This window comes from Malurus melanocephalus, unplaced genomic scaffold (genome assembly GCF_030028575.1).
Source record: "Malurus melanocephalus ecotype Western Australia unplaced genomic scaffold, MMel_1.1 scaffold_100, whole genome shotgun sequence".
NCBI classification, from domain to species: domain Eukaryota; kingdom Metazoa; phylum Chordata; class Aves; order Passeriformes; family Maluridae; genus Malurus; species Malurus melanocephalus.
The window spans coordinates 2,232,223-2,255,233 of NW_026623332.1; the positions used below are offsets into that span (position 1 = coordinate 2,232,223).

The window sequence follows — 23,011 nt, forward strand, 5'->3', positions numbered from 1 at the left end:
TAACTCTTTATGAGGTTCTCTGTTTAATCATCTACTTCTTTGTGATTTCTACAGGTGGAAACAATTACATGGAGAATAAAGATGAATAAAACCACATGGAGAATAAAGATGAATAAACCTCCCAACTTCTATCACATATTATTTATGTGATATACATGTGATATACGTCAAAGAATGTTTTTTCCCTGCAAAGTCATACTGCTAAGTCCCCAAGTCATAGGTAATTTTTCTTTCTTACAGGAATTTGGTTTGGATTTTGACATCTGTTTGAGAACTGTAAAGTGAAGTTATTTCTCACAGGTTTGCAYTAAATCTTAGAGGACTGCCAAAGTTTACAAAATTGTATTGATCTATTCCCTCAGGCATCAAATCTTCCATAGGTCCTGTGCCACTTCTGCAAAATCTTCGGGATCCTTGAGGCTCTTGATTWCCACTGCAGGTCTGTAATTAGGCAATGAGCAAACCTCATCAGGATTCAAACCCAGGTGTAGAAACTCAATGTGAAGGCTCTACAACAGGAAGCCAATGGGTCAATGAGCCAATGTCTTCTGTGCAGTGTAGGCACTGCTGTTTGGGCACTGCACAGCCCTCCACTGACCCAGGCTGATGCCTCTTCACTGCCTGCAGTGGCTCTTGCTGAGGATAAATGACAGATAGCCAGAGTGGTTTCTATACACAGTGGATTTTGAATCTGTTCCTGGGATTTAGTTGTTTCAGAATAGACGTCTGTGATTTTCGACACACGGCATCACCCTCACAGGGTGATTCTGAGTCAGTTTTTGTTTGAGGGAGTGTGCTGGTTTTGGCTAGGGGAGGGTTAATTTCCTTCAGAGTGACTGATAGGGGCTGTGTTTGGGATTTGTGCTGAACACAGTGATGGTAATAGAAACGTTTTTGTTATTTCTGAGCTTACAGAGTCAAGGCCTTCTCTGCTTTTTGCACTTCCACACTGGCTAGAAAGTTGGAGGTGCAAATGAGTTTAGGAGGAGACACAGCTGGGACAGGTGACCCAAACTGACCAAGGGGATATTCCACACCATCTGACATCATGCTCAGTACATAAAGTGAGGGGAAGAAGAAATGGAGACACATTTGGAGTGATGGCATTTGCCCTCCCAAATCACTGTTACGTTTGACAGGGTCCTGCTCTCCTGGAGATGGCTGAACACCKGCCTGCCCATGGAAAGCTGTGAATTGTTTTGTTTTGCTTGAGTGGCAGCTTTTGCTTTCACCATTAAACCATCCTTATCTGAACCCATGAGTTTTCTACGTTTTACCCCTCTGATTCTCTCTCCAATCCCACTGGTGGGGGAGTGAGTGAGTGGCCTGGCTGCTGGTGAAGCCCTGACAGGGAAAGGCTTGCAACTCCATGTAAAAAATTAGCTTATGAAAACGATCCATTTCTCTGATACACATTAAGCAAGAAGAAAAGCCAGGTTTTTAATGAGCTACCAAGCATGTAACATCCTGTTTAGAAACAGCAGCAGTCTGGTAATGATCTACATAAATCTATAACCTCTCCAGTGGGACATTCATTATTCCATGGAAAAAAATAAAATGTATCTGTTTAGCCATCTAATAATAAAATTGCACAAAACAAATCAAACGGAAGTATGTATTCTCTTAATGCCAGAACAGCTGTTGGCTTGTGCTTGGTTTGTCTCCCTGTGTTCCTTTCAGCCTTTTGAAATTTCCAGTTTAGATCTTCCCCTCCAGTCATGGACACTCTTGATGAACACTCTTATATGGGCTGGGAAATAGAATGAAGGTGAAAAAACACTCATAACCAGTAGCAATWTTAGAACCCTCCACCCTTCATAGCCAGGAATTGTGGGTATTGAATTGAATTATCTCTATTAAAAATTGCAAGACAGTCTTCAGCATTTCTGTAGCAGCATAAACATGAGACCTCAAGGTATTATTCTGGAATGGGTTTGACTACTGCTGCAACAAACCCATGACCTTGGTGTTATTAGCACCATGTTCTAATAAACTGATCTGAGGGCTAATAAGAGTTAGCTTGGCAAGTCTTGCTYATAAATGGAAATGTGCATTTGCGTTTGTCTTCCATACAGAGCTGGATCCACACATTCAGTGCAAAATCTTCAATGAAACTCAATCACTTTATGAATCACATATCATCACACTATAAACCCAGTCTAAGTAGAGTGCTGACCACTTTCCTTCTAAATCTTGTCTGTTTCTTCTCAGAGAGTATGGAGGAAAAAATCACCTCCTCTTAATAATATTTTCATGTCTTGGAGGAGAATTCCCTTAAGCCAGATAATCCCTTTGCTGAACACAGTTTGGTCTGGAATACAAAGTGGTCATTTAGGCATTTTGGCTTTGGTTTTGAAAACACAGGGTTAGGATATGGCAATTTATGTTCTGTGGGCACCAGCTGGAGAGAAAGGATTGAGCTGACAGGCCCTTTCATTCTGCTGTAAAAAGAAGACGCATTTTTTTGATTAATTTTATTCCTAACAGTGGGAGTTTTCCTGCCTTATCTCTCTGGTACAATCCAGATCAGACTGTATCATGGTTCCACTCTCTGCTAGCATCCTGAAATAAAAGACAATAAAGAAACAACACCAGAAGTTGATCGTAAAATTGTGAGTGACGATTTTCTGTAGATATTGGATTTCGATGACTTCCCAATCATATGGTCTGTGTGTGTTTAAAAGCATTTGACATTCTTCTCTATGAAGCAAGTTTCTTCCAWTGAAATGAAACATAAACATGGCCTGAACCACTGGTATGCAACTGTCTTCCAAAATAAACAACTAATCGAGCTTATCACTTCCAATATCTTGAAACAATTACTGGATAATTATTGAATAGTTTTATTCATTTCAGTATAGAACACATAGAGTTCATGTGTCCAGTTCCTTGAACTAATAAARGATCTATTACTGAACCATAAAAATCAAATCCAGCAGAATTAATTGGAATAATGTTATCTTAATTTCCTTCCCATGATGCTAAATCTTTAAAAAGGGCTRAAAGGATTTTCACAGTCAAGACTGAAGAGTCTTTATTCAAACTCAGTTTACAGTTCTTCACTGTTTCTGGATTAGAACATCAGATATCTTAGGTAAATATGCAGATCTGCCAGAGGTACAGGGAAGTTATTCAGTATCTCGGTTCCTTGGCTCTACCAGAAAAGCCAATGCTTTTGTTTTTCTACCATTTGTTTATCTGGTCTGCCTGTGGGTTCCTTGAGGACAGAAATGGACTCTTATCACATCCTTGCACAATACCTTAAAGAAAAGGGGTTTGAGCTTTATCATTCAAGGCCTTKAATATAACATGATATAATCAATAGCCAGGATTTTATAGTAGTGTTACTGTAGTAGTTACTGTAACTCCTTTTGAAAATGAAAATATACCCTCCATACACAAAGAATTCTGTTTTGAAGTACTTGGCAATTATGCTAAACATGTTTTCCAGTTTTAACAAAAGGAATATTGTTGATACCATGCTTTTGAAAGCAGCAGTTTTAGCTTTCTTTGAACTAGCTTTCTGTAATATTCTTATCAGCTTTGTGCCAAACATGCTATTTAATATCAAAGGTAATCAGCTGAAGCAACCCCTGCTGTCTTTATGCAGAAGCAAGTTGAAGTGTTTCATTGTTTTTATTTTTGGATGAATAACTTCTTATTCCTTTTATCCTCTGAGGTACTTTGAACACTATGCAAACATATGAAGACCTTGGCCTGACACATTTACTATRAGTTTTTTCTTTTAAAGGAGGATGGGCATTGGAGAATGCATCCACAGCTCAGCATTCATCTCAATACTCAGCAACAAAGAGATGCCTCACTTCACTGTTTAATTTTTTTCTTTAAAAAAATTAAATAGACAAGGAGTTGTTTATGAACAACAATGGAAATAATGGGGCCTATCTTCATATGAAGTTGTTTCCTGCTATTTCATTCACTGAATATCTAATAGGGTGCAGAGTCTCATGGGTGCTTTCCAAGTAGCTGGGCCATTGGTAGCTAGGCTCTCCTGGATGGATACTCCGATATCTAATCAAGGGGAAGTTTATACTGCAGCCTTTCTCTGTGCTGGCAGTGATAGACCCATCTTTTCCTCTCCAGCCTGTTGAGGCTGTCATATGTGGTTAAAATTGCAGTATTAATAGAGGTTTGCAGTAAGGAATGGGTGGAAATTCCTACCCACACATGCCATGAGCTTGCATAAGCCTCAATGCTTAGACAAACAGAGTAAATGTTAAGGAATTAGCCTGTGTCCTGGTAGCTCTCCTGGCTAATAYGGTTGAGCCAAAGGAGCTCAAGAAGGAGCACTCAACCCCACTTCTTATGGCCAGTTCAGGTGATAACACAGTACCTCCCACGGCCAGTTTCAGCCACCAGCTGAAATTCCAGCCCTTGGCTAACGCTCCAGGTTTACAGTGAATTGCTGTAGTCAGGCCAACACGGTGCCCTCCTGGCAGGAACAAAGAGCTTGGCTGCTCAGCCTTCAGCTTCTGATGTGTTGTAAACTGCCTGAGTGAAACCCATCATTTGTATAAACAAATCTGTATAAAGGATGTGATGACAGTCTGGCCTCACAGCACTTCTGAAGCAAGTACTAGTAAAGCCCATTCATATAAAAACCCCCAAACAAACAGAACAAAACACACTCCCTCCATTTCTCTTCCTAAGGAAAGGAATGGCTTCCCAGCTCAGACTGCCAAGAGGGATGTACTCTAAGGGAAAGTCATGCTTTGGCTACCACATGGTCTAACTACTACAGARTCACAACTTGAAGAAATTACACCAATTTAACCATGTATCTGTAGTAGTGGATACAYACACCACCAGTGCAAACTGCAGAGTGCCTCTTGCCTTTCAACAAAGGATCATAAATCATATTTAAGTAATACAATTAGTAATCAATTGTGCATCATCAACTTCTAATTCATTATGTCTGTAATAGAAGAATAATGTACAAAGCATTTGTTTTTATGAGGCAAAGGCCATCAAATATGGTAGCCAAGGATTTTGGAAACTAACTGAACAAATGAAACCCGTGATTTTAACAACCTGCTCTGCATAAGGATGCGAATACGTGCTGACCCAACTTTATCCTGCTTTTTGCACCTATTTTAAATACTTTCACATTGTACTTTGTACTGAACATATAAAACCCCAAATCCACATGGTTATGGTCTACTATGTTTATCAAAAATGAAATAAAATTTAACTGTTAGGAAAGAAGTCCTTAACCCACCAGGACAGTTAAAAGACTCCCATCTTATCTATCCCATAGCTTAATTGCAAACATTGATACCTGATAGGAAATGATTGACTCTTCTCAAATGATTCCCWACATGTTGATTTCAAACTACACATAGGTATTATTTAGAAAACCTTAAAAAGATTAGACCCTTTGATTATAAGGTAACATCTGCTGATTTTTTAAATGTTTGTCTATATCACATAAATAATATCAGGAAGCCAGAAGTCTCTGAGAGAGCTGTTTACACTGTCAGAAAAAAAATCCGTGGAGTGGCTGATATCTTTGCAAAGGCAATACACAAAGTGGAATAGTTTTAGAATAAGATCATTTAAACAAAGGGTGGGAGGTGAAACCGTCATCCAAGAAGCCCGACACTGGATTTTTTGAGACGCTCTGAGCTTCTCCGGTGGATTATTGATATCTGTATAAAAACAAACCCTGGTATATGAGATGAAATTTCTTTGTYTGTGTTTCCCACTGTCAGCTCTACCAGCCTGCCCTAACCTGTTTTTCAGAAAGCGGAGTCAGGCATTGATCATACTGCCAAAGAGGGTGTCACCTGAGGGAATCATCTTTATAAGGTTGCTTCCATAATTCTTATAGTTTTTCATAATAAAAATTAAAGATGGTCAGGTTCTATCACTTAATGTGAAGATATTTCTATATAATAATCCATACCAACCCGCTGCTTAAAAAGAAACTCCTTTTTCTCCAGAAATCAAGGATAAAATTAAAATCCCTGGCTGAGATAAGAGTAGAGAATTATTTCTCAGAGGTGSCTTGGGTATAGAACAAGATACTTTATTCTTTTCATCAGTGAACCTCCTACCGCCAGCTTGATACAGAACCTGTTTCTGATATTAGAGCAGTAACAGACTTTTGATCCCAATGTGCTGATCTCGTGAGGTCCAAAAAGATCTAGTTTTGAAAACTAGGGTGCAAAATATCATTACTTGCTAGTTATACCCTCCTTTTTCTTTCAAAAAAACTGGAAAATGCATGAAATACAGTGCCAATACACTCAAAGAATTGCTAAACAACATTTCCCTTAAAAAGAATAGCATTGCTTTTATGGGCCATATGGCACTGGGGGATGTTAAAAYAATATAAAAGCAGTCATTGTAGAAGAGATATGGGAAATGGTTATAGACTTTATAGTTTATAGTTTAGACCTCTTGAATAATGCAGTGTGCAGYCAGCACAAGATTTACATGCCACTCTGTCACAAGTTCTCAGCAAAAATGCTTTATTATTTTTTCCTGACAGACTGATATGAAGAGGCACCATCTCCAGAAGAATGGCAACATGCACAGGTGCACAAGGTTGGTACAAAACATGACTGGAACATCTAAAATAGCAAAAAAGACTAGCTAATGCTTTCATGCATTAACCTCACAGGCTGATGTAAAAAAACAAAGGAATATTTTTTTCTTAATCAAGGTAGCCTTCACCGGGAGAAGTAGCAACTGAGATACCTATTATACAGCAATTAYAGCAATTGAGCTACATTGTAGATTCAATTCAATGAGTTTTAGTTGAAAATTTTAACAGAATTTTCTAGAGATGACATTTATGTTTTTCAAATGAGTGAATAATGCAAACTATTTAAATGAGGCCTATATAATAGTGCTACATAATATCTCAAAATGTCCATATTTTCATACATATTCTATAGTTTTGCCAAAGGTCTTATGAAATTTACTTGGTAGTATTTTGGTATTCTTCTGTGGTAAAAGAAATCACAAATAAAAAGAATAACCTGAAAAGAAGTTAAATTCCTTACAGATGAAGGAAGGCACCTCCTTCCTGATCCCAGTCCTCAGTCCTTTTTAGTCCTCAGGCCTACAAATCTTTAGAACATAAATGCAAAAACCCATGCTGATCAGGATCAACCCTGATTCTTCACCCAGTTCTATAGCCCATCACTGGCATAGTCAAGCCCAGATGTCACAAAAGATGGCAACAGAAAACTCAAATAGCAGACATGGCATCAGCACGTTCTGAAGTCTTGCAGTCCCTAATAATCACAGATGGTCTTCAGGCAGAGGTATRGTATTTTATATCCTGTGCCCTTATCTTCTTTTCTAATTGGTCCTTTTGCCTCACAGAGTTTTCCTGTATTTTTAGAAGGCTAGGGAAGAATGGAGGCTAGGAAGGAGAAAAAAGGCTCTGCACAGAACTGTTAAAATGGCAGTTACCAGAAAATCATAATAAAATGAAGGACTGAAAGTTTCTTAAATTGGAAGCTACATTTTGCATGGCACCTTAAGCTGGACAGAAATTCAAGTTCAGGAAAAAGTGCAAGTGAAAGCARGCTTCAAAAACCTGAGACTCTCTGCACCAGGACAGTTTTTTTCTTCTATGAGCATAGGATAAAGGCACATGAACTCACAGGAATGTGGCAATGGCACTCCATCTATAGGATTGTTTCCAGCCTGTTCAGCCATATGCACACACACACACACACACACACGAGGATATACAGAAGTTTTTAACTATGTATTCTAAATTCAGACACCGAACAGCCAGCAATACATTTTCAATTTATGAAAAAAGAAGCCCAGATCAGAAAAGACAGTAACTGTGCCTGAGCTGAAAATAAAAGATATATAAGCCTTCTTTAAGACCAAGCAAGTCTGTGAGAACAGACTTAGAGAAGGCTTTCAGGGAATTAAGGGTTATCTTTAGCATTTCAATTATAATTTTGGATAGTAAAAGATATATTTGGCAATGATCAAAGCTGGCAGTCAGGATAGTATTTGGATATGCATTAAAAAGTGATGTGATAACGAAAAGCTCTGTTGTCAAATGTTACAGAAATCTTCATGTATTGCAGATTATCATATAATTCACAACTGTATTTTCTATTTATATGCCTTCAAGCCCTTCATGGAATAACAAATTATTTTAAGCTGGGTGTAGTTGTTGAAAGCAAAGAAAATCCTTCATTGTCAACATAGGATTTACACAAACATTTTCAACCTGATCCTGAGATCCTGTAGCTCAAGATATTATTAGTACKTTCAAGAACCATGAGAGGAATTTTCCTATGTAAAAGAAAACATAACCTTGTGAATRATGAATAAATTATGGAGTATTGAGATTATGGTAGCAAAATCTGGGGATTTTATTATGTGCAGTACTGTTCTCACAAAATGTATTCCTTGCTACACAAAATATATTCCTTGCTACATAAATTACCCCTAATTATAAAAACTGTTTTGCATAAGTGTAGCTGTCCTAAAATCTGAAAAGATGCATATAAATTGTTCCTCCATTTTACAGAATAGTACTGTGAAAAACAATTATGCAAAATTAAATAATTAATTATTGTGCTTTTCAGTGCCCCAGTCACACAAATCTTTTMGGCTTTCAAATAATGTTTGGGTTACTTTAAATGATGCACATCTTGAAACTCAAATGAAATAGTGATGCAATTTTAATGGAGCAATTAAAATAATTTTTCATGGTTTCTAAATGGATTASCTCTAAAATTACTTGTCTACTAAAAAAAAAAAACCACTTCTGCAGAGCAGTTACCCAATATCACATTTCCAGACAATGCCTCCTTTGTCATCTCATCCTGTTTCTCGTTCTCCTTCAAATGCCTACTGAACACAATTGCCTTTTGAACTTATTCACTGAAAAGAATTTATCCTTTTCTTTAGTAAATTTTAAAACCTTTCCCTTAGTGAATCTGCAGCAGAAATCCTGTTATAGATAAATAACATTTGTCTCCAGCATAAATGCAACACTTGGGATGTTTGAAATTAAGAACACATTCCATATTTTGTGCCTTATCCTTAAATCCATTTATAACACTATMAAATATTGTATCACTAGGAATTTGTTGCAGCTCAGACCTACTTATGGYTGGAAGGACATGGCTGAGACTCAGATCTGGAGAAATGGATAGCAATGACAAGCAGTCACTTCAGCTCATTTTCTATGACACATTTCTTCTCAGAACAAGGTTTTTTTTCCCCTAAATTACATTAGCAAAATTTTAGTCTCTATGCTTTCAGAAAATATTTACTATGATGTCCACCTATAGATTTTTACTTTYTCAAAAGAAAAATAATGAAATTGTGTCTCCCTGAYCTGCAGTACAGAGGCCAAASCCTTCTGCCTGAAGTCTGTMRTGCCAAGAAGAAAGAAACTAGAAAYGGAAATTTTGACTTTTCAGTRGTTCCGGTATGAAATCAAGCCTTAAACAAATTCTGAAAACTGGAAAGCTGCTCCCCATCAACTTATTAGAAACTTCACTGAATACTGTTCCATCTGCTGTGAGGAACACAGAGGGAGGCCAGCAAAATAAACATTATAAAAATATATTATTATTTCAGGCATTTTCTCATATAAATGCTCCTACTTTTACAGTTTAAACTTCATGTACTCTTAAACAAGCTCTACATTACTTTTAAACATGTCTCTAAAAACCWGTCCTGTGTTTATAAACCTTTGCTTTGAATGTTGTGGTTGGTCTTCCAGAAGAAACCAGTTACTGTCAATGGAATACAAATACATAAAAACAAATATCCAATCCCAGGTTAGTAGTTTCAACAAATTATTTATCTGATAATTTCTTTATTTATGTTTGTCCCTTACCTATTTAGATAGTGACGTGTACAGAATAGAAAATACATTTTATTTTGCATTAATTAGGTATTAATGTAATGAGTGATTGACTGTCACAAGATATAAAGTGAATGAAAACCACTGAATCAGTAAGAGGACTCCAGGGAATGCTCTTCCYGTGAGAATGCAGAGAAAGAAGCAGCTTCATGGAAATTGCTCCTTACAATATCATGTGGTGATTARGCCAATGCTACACAAGATCAAGACAATAACTTGGTTTTCTATTCTGCCCTTGTTTGCACAAAAAAAACCCCACCTCATCAAAGCACCTTGGAGCTTTTTGGCTATTAAATTTACTGAAACTGCCCAACAGGTTCAAAAGTTGCTGGCTGGATTACTGACAGAGGGACACAGCAGGATTTCCTTAGGAAGTCAGGCTAATCAAATTGTTTAAAAAAAATACAACGTGAATTACATTTTATTTTCATTTTGTCTTACACAGAACTAAACCAAATGGTAGCAAAACTGAGCCTATTTCACCCTTTATAATTTTACTTCCCTCCCTCCTTTCATAGAAATAGTTTTAATTTTTCATCTGAGATTATTTTTTCTCTAATTATCAACTTGGCAGCTACTTGAACTAATCCTTAAAAAATCACACTTAAGATACTTCTTACTTATTTTCCTATATAAAAATGTGAAACATTAAAATGTAGTTTCAATATGTATTTCTGCTGCTTGTTTCAGTTTTACTGTAAATGTTCTGCAAGCAAAATTTCTTTTGGGCTGGAACACTAACTTTCCTGTCATAAAATGATACAATATAATTCAGTGTATGCTGACTTAAGTTATTTGGGCTATAAGATTAATTTTCAGGTGACACTTAATCATGGAGGTATTTACCAAAATATGGAAAAAWTAACTGTATTCAGCAATGTTATATTGTTATTTGTAGTTCAATGAACACTACTCTTAAAAATCTTGTGTTACGACCTWAATTACCTAATGGACAACATTGCCAAGTGTTTCAGATTGTTTTAATTAAATTWGTGAGTACAGGGGCACTTCCTTTTTACCTACTCTGTCATTATTTAGCCAAAGTAAACACATTTAATGCTGTCAGCCTTTAATCATAAATCCTTTCCTTCAGCTTTGCAATTTTATTTGTACAGTTCTCTGAATTTTCTTAAAATTCTTTAAGTATTTATAGTATGTTTTTTTTTCCCAGAAATGAATTTAATTTTCTGTGCATGACCCTGTCAACACAATAATGAAAAAGWTTCTTTTTCATTAATGAGCCTCAATGTAATTTTAATTATTATCACAGCTCTGATTTTTAATTGTCCTCAACATTGTGATTTCTCAGTGTCCCACAGTTTTAAAAGAATTTCAGGAGTTCACTTCTCACCTCACTGCCAGTGTTCAGTTGCCTTAATGCTTTTTTTTCTTTTCTTTTTTTTTTTTTTTCCCCAGAGGTAAGCAGACAAGAAGGGACTTACAGCAGCAACTTACCAAGAGTTCGGAAAGGTCTTTGGTTTGGTGTATGGGAGAAGAAACCAGGTTTCAAAGCATTTGTGATCAAAATGTCAAAATACTCCTCRAAATCATTCCTATAAAATACAGGAAATTTAATTAGTTATACTAATGAATTAGCTAAGATGCCAAAAAGTACTCTTTAAGATTTAAGAAAATACCAAAGCACTTTAATGCACTTGCTTCTCTCGCTTTTCTTTYCTCAATTGTTTCAATATTGCCCTTCTTTTCCTGAGATTGCCAAAAGGGACTCCAATCCACAGTGCTTTATCTTTGGGATCACTCATTATTTGTAAAAAGATGTTCCTTGATCTTAGGAGAACATGTAGCAGATGACATATTTTTATCTGAGATGGCAACATATGCACAGACACGAACAGAAAGTTGTAAATGAGGGCTTTTCGTTACAAAGAAGAATAAATGAAGGGCTGGGGTAGGAAGGAATTGAAGACATTTAAACACAGGTGCTTACATTGTTGAATCCATACTTTTGGTGTGCACAGGCCTAAGATGTCATGGGCAGACAACAGAGATCTAATTAACAGCCAATGAAGTTTAAAGTGTCATTTCACATATTCCAAAATTGAAGCACCATTTTGATAGCTAAACTCCCTCTGCAGACTMCACTGGCTGCTTTCATTACATCCCTGCTAGTTACAGGGAGGTTGGACATGTGGATACAAATAAACACCCCTCAGCTTTGAGTTATAATCTGCCAGCTAAATCCCACCACTAAATTCAGATTTTTCAGGGATTGTTAGGTCGATATATAYGGATTGGTACTTCTACTGGGGAAATCCCATCAATTTAAATGGGTTTGAATGCCTCAGCATGGTATATAAGAAAATGTAAACATTCCTCATCTATGATGTACTTTATTTTATTAAAAATATTCCATTGCTTCGGTGACTTCATTCCCTACAGTATCCAAAAAATGAAGGATACTCTTSCATCGAACAAAAATCACAGATGGCAAGTTCAGGGTGGACACAGGCACTGAAATGCTATCAGCAGTAGCGGAAGCTTGCKAGAAGTAAACCAGATAACTGTATCACTTTCAAATATTTCACAATGTTCCATGGGACTGAGATATCTTATCAAAAACTGAATGCTCTCACTATAAGAGAGAGCTTTTGGTTTATGCTCAAAATTATATTCCAGACTTAAAATAAAAGTCCTTTAGATTTACTTCCTCTAATGAAATTTTAGCTTTGTCTATTTTTCTGCGCTTGTRACCATATGTAAACATTTGTTGTTATAAAAGAACCAGTATCAAATATTACAGTGATGTGTTTTTAAAATTTATTTCCGTGTGGAASATTCCAGAAGCTGAGCAAACAGGCCCGGCTCTTCTGTTTTGAAGTGAAAAACATCGACTAAACTCTTCAAATTAGCCTCTGGTGCAAATAATGCTTCCATGGGTAAGTTAAGCTTRAATTTGCAAAACAAAGCAAACATTTCAGGAGCTCAAAAAAGAACAATTAACAAGTGAGAGGATGAGAGGAAATGACCTCAAGTCGAACCAGGGCAGGTTCAGATTTAATTTAGGAAACATTTCTTCACAGAAAGGGTAGTCAGCCATTGGAACAGGCTACCCAGGGTAGTGGGGGAATCACCACCCCTGTAAGTGTTCAAATAATGTGTGGATGTGGCACTTGGTGATATGGCTTAGTGAACATAGAGGAGCTTGGTTAAGGCTTAGACTCGATGATCTTAAGGGTCTTTTCCAACCTAAATGATCCTATTATTCTATGATTTGTAGAAACAGTGGCAAGTGCTTTGTTTAAAAAAATTTGAAACTGAACAAACAAAGAGTTTTCGGAAGATTTGGTAACTTTTTATTGATCTGTTGAAAGACTGTACTTTGCGTATGGAGATGTGTTATCTGTGGCCGTTTTTTGAAACAGTATATTAAATCTCATGTACAAAACCACTGTTTTTATGAGAGACCTTGTGTTACATCACTATGTAACACCATACATAAATCAAATCTGTTCCAGTTAGTGTCAGCAGTTGGTGGGGTGGCCTGTGGTTACAGCAAATAGCTGACACAAGGGTAGGATGTGTCTCATGCATGTATCATGACTTTAACCTCCTAAAAATTGCACACTGAATTCAGACAGTGATTGGCACCACAGATGGAGCCAATGGAGAGAAATCCACATTCCTGAAAGGTAATTCATCCCACTTGTTGCAGACATAATTCTACAATGCAGAATGAATTGCCAAGGATAATGCCCAGTGGTTTTCTCCCATTAACCACAGAAGGAAACAAAATGACCAGCTTCAAAAAGTCCCGAGCATTTTTTAGCGTGCTGCTGCCAACACTTAAATGTTCAGTTAACTGGAGAGCATCCTCATGGTATATAAGACTGAAACGTCACAATGTGATGCTGCTGCTGTGTGAATGAACCGGCATTTGGTTCTGTAGGTTTACCTGTCATATATACTGGTCAGTCCCAGCAGAAAGTCTTCACTCTGGCAGGGAAACATTTTATTTCAAAATTGTTTCTTTTCTTACACGCCCTACCAAAATGTGTTTTAGTTAAGGACGACTTGGTCAGATGAACACAACTGGGATATTTTTCTCATGGAATGGTAAATGACCCACTCAAGCATGAATTTCCCAGCACAGATTTTATGAAGACAATAATTTTCACAGCCAAAAATTTCTTAGCAAAAAAGTAAGGAGTTATAAGGTAAGGATATTAGGAGTAAGAGCACAAAATTTCACAAGCATATCTGCTTTTCATCTTTATCATTAGAGCTTTTTTATTTAATACAATACAGTTGACTTCTCAGTATCGTATTGATTAACTGAAAGAAGTAGGGATAGAAATTAATAAAGGACTACGTAGGTGCCATTCATAAGTGCTGACATCAAGAATAAAACATAATGCTGATGCCAAGAATAAAATGCAGTTAGCCTGGTCAAATTAAAGTTAAGGACATATATTATAGGTGTGAACCTAAACTGCATTCCATTACAGCAAAAGGAGGCGCAGGTATGTGCAGTCTTTTTGTCTGCTGTAAGACAAATGGAAAAAACAAAACCAATTTAAAATTTAGATTTTCAGGGAAAAAAACCCACTTCAATAATGCCCAGTGGACAGTGGAGTACTCAGTTCTCCAGAAGCTACTTGGAACACACACTGCATGAGTCACTGGAAAATATGATTATAATAAATACTGCAGAACATCCTTCACTAGTGTGGAAAGAAGGAGTGATACAGAATCCTTCTAGCAGAACATCTTYCTTTCTTTCTTTTGAAAGGCATCTGGCTGTCTCTAATACCTTGCTTACTGTTTTCTGCGGCATTTCTACGGCTGCCTTAAACAGCTGAACACTATTCACCAAGGAATAGAAAGCCAAAATCATTATGTGGCCAAGAACATACTTTTATACCACATTTTAATTTAGAAAATAACTAAACAGGTCTACACTAAAGAGTTAATCCACAGGCATGTTGATCACAAGGAGAATTGCTTTTTGTCAGGAGGTAGATTTGCCCCTCAAATGAGCAAGTTCATGCAAAGCAGTGAGAACTGGCACAGCTGATGGTTCATTTTAGCATTAAGCCTGGAGAATACAAAAGAGAAGTGATACTGGCAGGACTGGTTTTGGAAGGTAGCTCTGTCTTTTACCTTACCCGTGGTTTTCTTACAGTGTTGCTGTATTAACTGCTGTTCCCTGGCATAACCTGATAGTTTAGGTTGGCTCACATTGGACTGCTTTGTTTCTTTGATTAATGAAAAATTAATAGTGTCCCCTTGTCACCTAGTTTACTATTTGATTCACTGATTAATTCTTTTTTCTAGGTGTGTAAGTAATGGTTCTGATGAATTTCATTGAATTTGACTTGACCAATCATGTTCTTAACATTATGCTAGAAAGAGCTGTTGTGAGCAGCAACTACAATCTCAACCAGGTGCCAAGTGCAAAGAACTGTCTGTTTCATCTTTTCTGCTGTGATGAAGCACATTTCTCATGCACAGCCATCTTTTGGAAACCGTTAAGGGGAAAAGGTATTGGTAAGCTTTTCCTATAGATTTACTGTAAGGAAATTAAATAGTACTACTAGTTGCATTCACTGCTGGAGAAGCAAGAAAGGAAGTGGCCTGAATAAGAAAAAGTAGCAAAATTTATGATAAAATTAGGAATCAGGTGGTGCATTGGATATTGGCCTGAAAGATAATTCCCCAGCATTTTCAATCCCATCAGGTGCCCCCCAAAAGATGCAGGATAGAAGTGTGCTGTGGGTCAGACACAGCTCACAGACAGATTACTTTGTCTCAAGCACCCTGTAACACTTCCCTGGACAGGGGTCCACCAGAAAACTCAGAACCAACTAATTCACCATATACAAACAAAACTCAAATTAGCTTCCCAGTATTTCAGGCTTATCTCCAGCTGCTCTTTAGGAGATACAATTTGAAATGGGCTTTGTACTTACCCAAGAACATGTTCACACAGAAGTCTGCAGTAGTCACTGTGAGAACTAGTAATTAATAGCAGAATCTTCCCGGCATTCTTCAGTTGTTTCAGCCACTTTTTAACAGACTCGGGACATTTTTGTAAATATTTGTCTGGATGATTTTTCACTTCTGGGAAATACGTCCCACAGTTTTCTAAAAAAATTAAAACATAATTATGTTATCCAATCCTGCTCACAAGCCACTTAATCCACACAACAAATATCTTTCATGTGCAAGMAACACAATTAAAAAAAGGCAAAGCAAAGTGAAAAATTTTCCCTGGCCTCTAACTTAATATAAACCGAAACCCACAATCAAACCAAGATGATTCACTGTAGCAGAAATAAATTTGCATGACTTTTCTCTTTGATTATGGAATTTTCATAGTTACTTTGTTTGATGTTCTTTTGCTTATAGTAGTTAATAGCACAGAAACTGCAGATTACAGTTTTATGCAGGAAATAATTATTTCTTGATGCTTTTGCTCAATTTTTAGATATTCCATTTGTGATTGTAAAATGATTTTAATGCTTAGAAAATGGCAAGGACCTGAAATTCTGAAAAAACCACCTGTTCAGTTACTTCTGACACTTTAGATTAGCATTGATTGATCAGTTACATCCATTTTATTATTGCATTTTTCACAAGCAACACTTTATCTTTGAAAGGTTGATAAAACTGACAAAGACTCATAAGTATTTGGAATGCTAAGAACAGATGCAAAAAAACCATCCAGTTCCAATTCCAGCTTCAATAATGCTTCTTTTTTGCCAAATAAAACAGAAACAGAATTTTGCAAATACACTTGGAATGCAAGGTTTTTAAAAAGTGTGGAACAACACTAACTTGGCAGTAAAAGTTACCTATTCATTAAAGTCACCAATAAATATTCATCTTGTTATAGCCCATAGCTGCTTTACCTACAGGTCAAATTAACATTAAGCTTACCTACATATTTCCTCTGTGCTCAAACCCTCTATAMCCAAAACTGTCAAGCTAGTTAAAGGTCTAAAAAGAAACACAATAACTGTAGAGACAGAAATGATACCAAGTATTTGGCTCTAAGTCTGTGTGTGTTATAGTATAATGAACATCATCATGGATTATTTTTCTTCCAGCACTTGTTCTATATGCAACTGTCTGTGGTCAACTTTGCTGAATGATTTAATAAATCCCAGACATTACTTAGCCTTCTGGTATGTGAGTAATGCTGTTCTCTAGTTTGAAAAAATAAGATTTAAACCACTTGAACTTTAGCTATTTAATGAAAGAGAACATGCATGTTTGAAACAGTAGTATCAAAGAAAGACTGAAAGCTGCTGGGTGCTAAACATAACAGCATTTCATACACTACACATTCAAAAATTTACAGATGGCAGGGAACAAAAGTCTTCCAAAAGAAGTTTCAAATTGGCTGTTATTCCTGGAGCTAGACAGGAGGCAAAAAAGTATTATTCTGTACAACAACTTGACAGATTTCTTCAAAAAAAGTGGTCTAATATATCCGAGGAGAGTCTCTCAAACAAAATCTCCCAACTCRCAACCAGGTCACTATTCCAGTTCTTCGTTGTATTTAGGTCAGGCTGTGTAAAAGTGTGCACCAGGGGAATATGAGCCTGTTCCTGCAGCCAGCATTATGGGATGCCATGWCATTTGCCTTGAGAGCTAGCCAAGAACAATGATTTTTTTGATTAAACAAAGCAGATTTACGAAAGAAGGCTTCCTGTTGTGTTTTTCCTCCTTCTTTCCTGGGGCATGAATATTGTTTGGCATGAGTAATAGAGTTTCTAGGAGCAGAAACTGCATTTTATTTCAATATTATCGTTAGCAATTATATTTTATATGCTATACTAGGACAATTTTTCTTTTTTGGTGTTTTGGAAAGTGCACAACATTAGATGTGAATTAAGTGGGACACACAAAGCAGGCTTGGCATTAGCTTTCACAGGTCCAAACAATTAAGATAAGGATGGCAAAAGTCATTTTTATAACCAGTGACCTATCAAGCTTTTTACCCTCAGACAAGAAGATCTGTTTTACTCTTGGACACTACATTGTTTTTCTTTCCTTATGAAAAGCCTTCTGCCCTCTGTGGCCATTCTTTGATGTGTAATTTTAAGACTTTGAGCTAATTTAATCAACACTGTCTACTTTGTCCATAACAAGTGCAGTATCTTCTTTGTGATATTTTATTTGGCCTTTAAGTTACATACGTAACAGGCCAACAGGATTTGAACTCCGGATTCAATACAAATCTGAAAGAGAGTCATATCTTAGCTTTCTATCCAGATCCTGAAGCCCAGCTGTTAATTGCAGACAAGCGATGCATCAGTTCTTGACACTGCAATCTGAAATTTGCCTCTGGGCTGTTTGCCATATCAGGCAGAGGCAGCTCAGAAAAACCCTCATTAAAGCATATTCTACTGTAATTAGGCCAGCGTGGCCAGGAAAGTAGAATTTGACTTAATTCCCTACATCGTACTGCATCTGGTGAAAAGCTTGGTGGAATACAAACACACACCTGTTAATGAGTTTAACCACCTAAGCTTGCAAGATTTGATTGAAAGCCAAATAAAATAAAGCCAAAAAATTTGTTCATTAGCCCAGAGCAAAAGCCAGTTTTGAGGAGCAGAGAAGAGCCACAAGCACTTTATTGGCAAAAAGAATTGTGCTTTAAGAAGCTTTAATATATGATGGAGAAATAGCATCACGTCAATTTGTCAAAATCAAATGGAATGATTTCCTAATGACAAATGAAGCCTTTTCCCCCACTATGACATATGTTACTCTATGTTTTTCTAACATAAATACATGTTTTTCAAACAATAAAACCCCAYAAAAGTAAGAAAAAAACTCTATTAAGCAAAGCGCCAGTGAGAAATCTGAAAAAAAAAAAAATTTATCACAGCCAACAGAGCAAAGGCAAAAAAAGTTAATAGTAAACTGTCATACAGATYTATTCTTAAAAAACAATGAAAAAAATTCTTCAGAATAACACTTTTCTCAAGAAAGAAGAAATTTCTCTAGCCTGCAATACCTTCCTGATAATGCTTATAAGCCACCCAAAGTAAAAAATGCTTTTAAAAATGGAGCTATAAGCAAACTTTAGAAAAGTTTTGTTGGTCCACAAATTCAATGCATCAAAGTGACTTGTGGTCAGTGCCAGATCTACATCTGACAGTTTGCTATCTGTACACTGCCTAAAATAAAAATCTCTACTTTTTTTTCCTGTCTGTTTTATGAATATCACTTAATATACAGCTATATGGACATTGCCACGTATTAATGCGTACCCACAAATCAGAAAAAGCACAACTTTAACAAAACAACTGTCTCAACTTTCACCTCAAAGTCTCTGTTATTTTCAGTTACCTTCAAGCATGCCAAAGCCTTCATTAGTAACCTCTGGCTCTTTGGCAGTGTGAACACTTACTCAAAATACAAAAAAGTATTTAATTAAAAAAAGATTGAAACAAGAAGACCATGACAATCAACATAACAATTTACCCCCTRTGATTTTAGAAGAAAACTTAATCCAATGATATGGAGAAGGAAAGTGAATATCTAAGCATTTTACAYGCAACTTTGGAATTTATTACATATATGTTACCATGGAACAAATGCAATTTTTTCAATTTCCATTCTTGTTACTAAACAACTYGAAGTTTATCTCAAATCTCTGAAAWACAGCCTGGAATACCAAATTAGCAACTAGTCTCTGTAGGGATTTATAATAATTTTCCATGTACACTTTCAAAAGTAAAAATTGCCTTTAGACCCCACCAAGTATCCTTTTAGGAAAAATGATTTTTTCCAGCTGAAGATAGAAAAATAARCAATTAAAATGAATTGTCTAGAACCACCATGTATTAAAGTCCTGCCAGAACCTCTTATCAGATCAAAATCCTGGTGTAATTTCAAAGCAATGTGATTTCCTATCTAGATTATCAGAMGTTCTCTTAGTGTCCGGTTTAGAGTTTGTTTTTTCTTGTCTTATTAATTCAATCAGGACATTCTTTGCATTGTCTTGACTTGCAGTTTAACTGTGTGTAACACAGTTGTGATAGCAGTTGTGTGATGCCCGCAGTTGGGAATTATGTAGTGGGAAATGCTGGAAATGCACAACAGCAGACCAAAATCAGAAAGAGCCTGTAAAATGCTTGCTGTGTCTTCCAGCACAGACAATAATCCAGTCCTTAATCCAACCACCCTCCTCTTCTACAGTCACACAATTACTTTATGGAAGTATGCAGTTTGATGTTCCAGCATAATACTTGTATCTGTGGAAAAAATAATTATGGATTGCTCTGCCTTACACCGCTTCTCCCTGGCAGGGTCAGTTCACACCCATTGGCCTTGGACTCCTTTGGACTCAATGTCTGTAAATCCCCACTACCAGGACACTGCAGTTTTCATCCCTTAACTGTTATTTGGATTATAAAATGGTAAAATGTTCAAGAGGCACATTTCTGGAAAGGTTTCGGTCCAGAACTAAAACACAGGAACAGTGCATTTCTTAGTATTGTCACTGCTTCTAAGGGGCACCTACTTGATTAAATTAAAAATAATTTATCCTCTATATATACAATTTAGCTAAGCAGAGAAGTATGAGGCTAAAAAAAAATCCCTAGAATTCAGCCAAGAAAAACAACCTTTCAGCTGCCAATTTGTAGCTTGTATTTAGTGGCTTTAACAACTAACAATTTCTTACAATGAAAGTAGTATTTGGGGATGTGACTTTTAAACTCAAAGGCAATATGATAGCTTAGCTACTAATACCCATAGCCAAATTCTCTGTAGCTCTTCCATGAGTAAGAACTTATAATTCTCCCCTAATTTTTGTCATAATGCAGGCCTGCAGGTAACAGTTATTAATTTGATTAAAAGAGCAGAGCTGCAATAAATGTTACGATCAGCAATGATACAGGTAACTATATTCATTGTATATGCCTATGCACTGAAACCTTACAGCACTTCAGGTTTTTAGGCTGAACAGAGACACTTCTTTGATCATTGTTGCTGTCATCTCTTTCCTAAATAAACTAACTTAACTGTCAAGAGCATTCAACAWAAACACAAGGAAATACCTTAATCAMAGAAGAGTCTGCAAAAGAATTTAAATTTCATCTAATGAAAGAAAGGAGAAAGGGGGTGATGGTTAAAATTACAKCAGGCAAGTTGTCTTTTACTCCCTTTTATTTAAGCTGAAGTGTGTGTTTTTGAAGGAGCAACAGAAGCAAAATGAGAGACAGAGGGAAGGAAATGGTGACATAAATCAAGACAAGAAAAGAAGTGAAGGATGATGCAGGGATGACTGGACAAAATATGGTTACATTCAGGAGGCCTGGGATGAGGCTGATATCACGAACAGCGAGCAGCAGGAAGAGATAAATTATCCCCTCCTTCCCCCAGGAGACAAAAACTTTAAAAAAATAGAATAAAAGGATGACAGTCCTGGAAGACAGGAGGTTAGAAAGAGGCAAATGCCATCAGAACAAAAATGAAGAGTGACAGATATTAAATATTCAGAGTTTTTATGTTTTCTGCAATTGTGTCAATTTTTTAGAAAGGCTGAGAAATTCTTTAGAAAAATTGTGCCATTTCTTAAAAGGCCAAAGTGCTAAARACCCTGGTCCAATCCAGGCAGGAAGAATACCAGCCCTTTACACTTATTTGTATATCAGGAACAGACATGAGAAGAGGATACTAAGTTTGGAGACAAAGGAGATTKTAATATTATGGCACCAAATCTCTCAGTCTCACCTGAAAAAAAAAGAGAGAAGCAATATTTCTGTGATAAAAGAGGGGAAAAAAAGGAGTATGGGTGGGTTGGCCAGTGGAGACCAAAAATTCAGAATGACATCTCAGTGAGTTGCTGTCTATCAYGGGGCAACTTGAAGAGCCTCTGCTCGTTGTAGCTAAGTATTAACTTATGTCCCCAGATACATGAGTAGCTGCCTGCAAAATACTATCAAGATTTTCTTGTACATACAAATGAAACAGAAATAGGAAAARGGAAAAAAAAMMCCCAAAATCAGACAGAGGAGAGGAGGTAAGATATATGAGGAGAAATGAAAAAACAGTATTAAGGATAGTAATTTATTAATAATGCATACCCATAAATAGGGAAACATATATTAGGATGTCAAATCAAATTAAAGARAAAACTTTTCCTCCTGTGTTCTCAGAAAAGCAAGGATTTTTATGATCATAATGTAAATGCTTTGCATGTGGCACTTGAGTTTTGAACAAATCACTTATTGTCAGTGGAACTACAGGATCAGCATTTGCCTCTTTCGCCTGTGTATCTGTGAAAGATGTTTATGGCCCATGTAACATTAACATTCTCAGTATTTTTAGCAACAACCAGCTTTGGTCCGCCAGAAATAGATGACATTTTCTAAAATAATAAACTATTTTCCAGTGATGACAACTCTATGCTCACCTTGATTAATTTCAAAGAGGTGACCATAAGGTAAAGGTCCATGGTGGGCTAAGAAAAACATGACTGCTTGGATTAATAGTGGCTGCAGTGCTGTATAAACACTTAATACACTGAAGGAAACATTTTAGCAGAACACACACAAAACATCACCTCTGCAAATATTTCATGGGTCATTTCCTCTTCTACTTATTTTCTACTCCTGTGGCCTAYGAAAAATTTACTGCAAAATTTAAAATGCTTTGGTAGCTAAAGATAGGTCTCCAATGARAAAGGGCCTGATTGACTAGAAATCTAAGCAAATCTAGGAAGCTGAGAGCAGATGTTGTTTTTTTCTGGTTTAATACGGTGAGGCAGGAAGCACCACTCTCTCTCTCWCACTTGTGATTCTGAGGCGAGGTTCCCATGACAAAGCCTGTCAGGAGCAGCACAGAACTTTAAGCTACATTTAAAAGGAAGTACTATTATCTAAATTAGAAGCTATTACCRCTCTGACATCTCTTAGCTGAACATSACACCSTCCCTCCCACCATGYAGCAGGGGGTAGAACCAAAGACCTCTGATGGCCAGCCCAGAACCTCAAGGCTGTGCCAGGTTTAAGGGCTGGTTCTAACCAAAGTAAACTTCAAGGTGAGGCTGTAGCATTTCTTGAAAATGTATGATTTAAACAACATTTCCTCAAAAAGTTTTCAAGCAAGCTTAAAAAGTATCATTTCCTGACACCCCTCACCATT

At 36.7% G+C, this 23,011-nt stretch overlaps 1 protein-coding gene across 1 annotated transcript in view; it reads right to left on the reverse strand.

Annotated features, from left to right (window-relative positions):
- Positions 1-23,011, reverse strand: part of NT5DC1 (5'-nucleotidase domain containing 1) — a 119,554-nt gene that overhangs the window by 29,581 nt on the left and 66,962 nt on the right. The window contains exons 3-4 of the mRNA XM_057369003.1: positions 15,814-15,988; positions 11,339-11,436 (exon numbers count right to left, since the gene is read on the reverse strand). Of these exons, the coding sequence (XP_057224986.1) occupies positions 11,339-11,436; positions 15,814-15,988 (273 nt within the window). The remainder of the gene's footprint in view (positions 1-11,338; positions 11,437-15,813; positions 15,989-23,011) is intronic.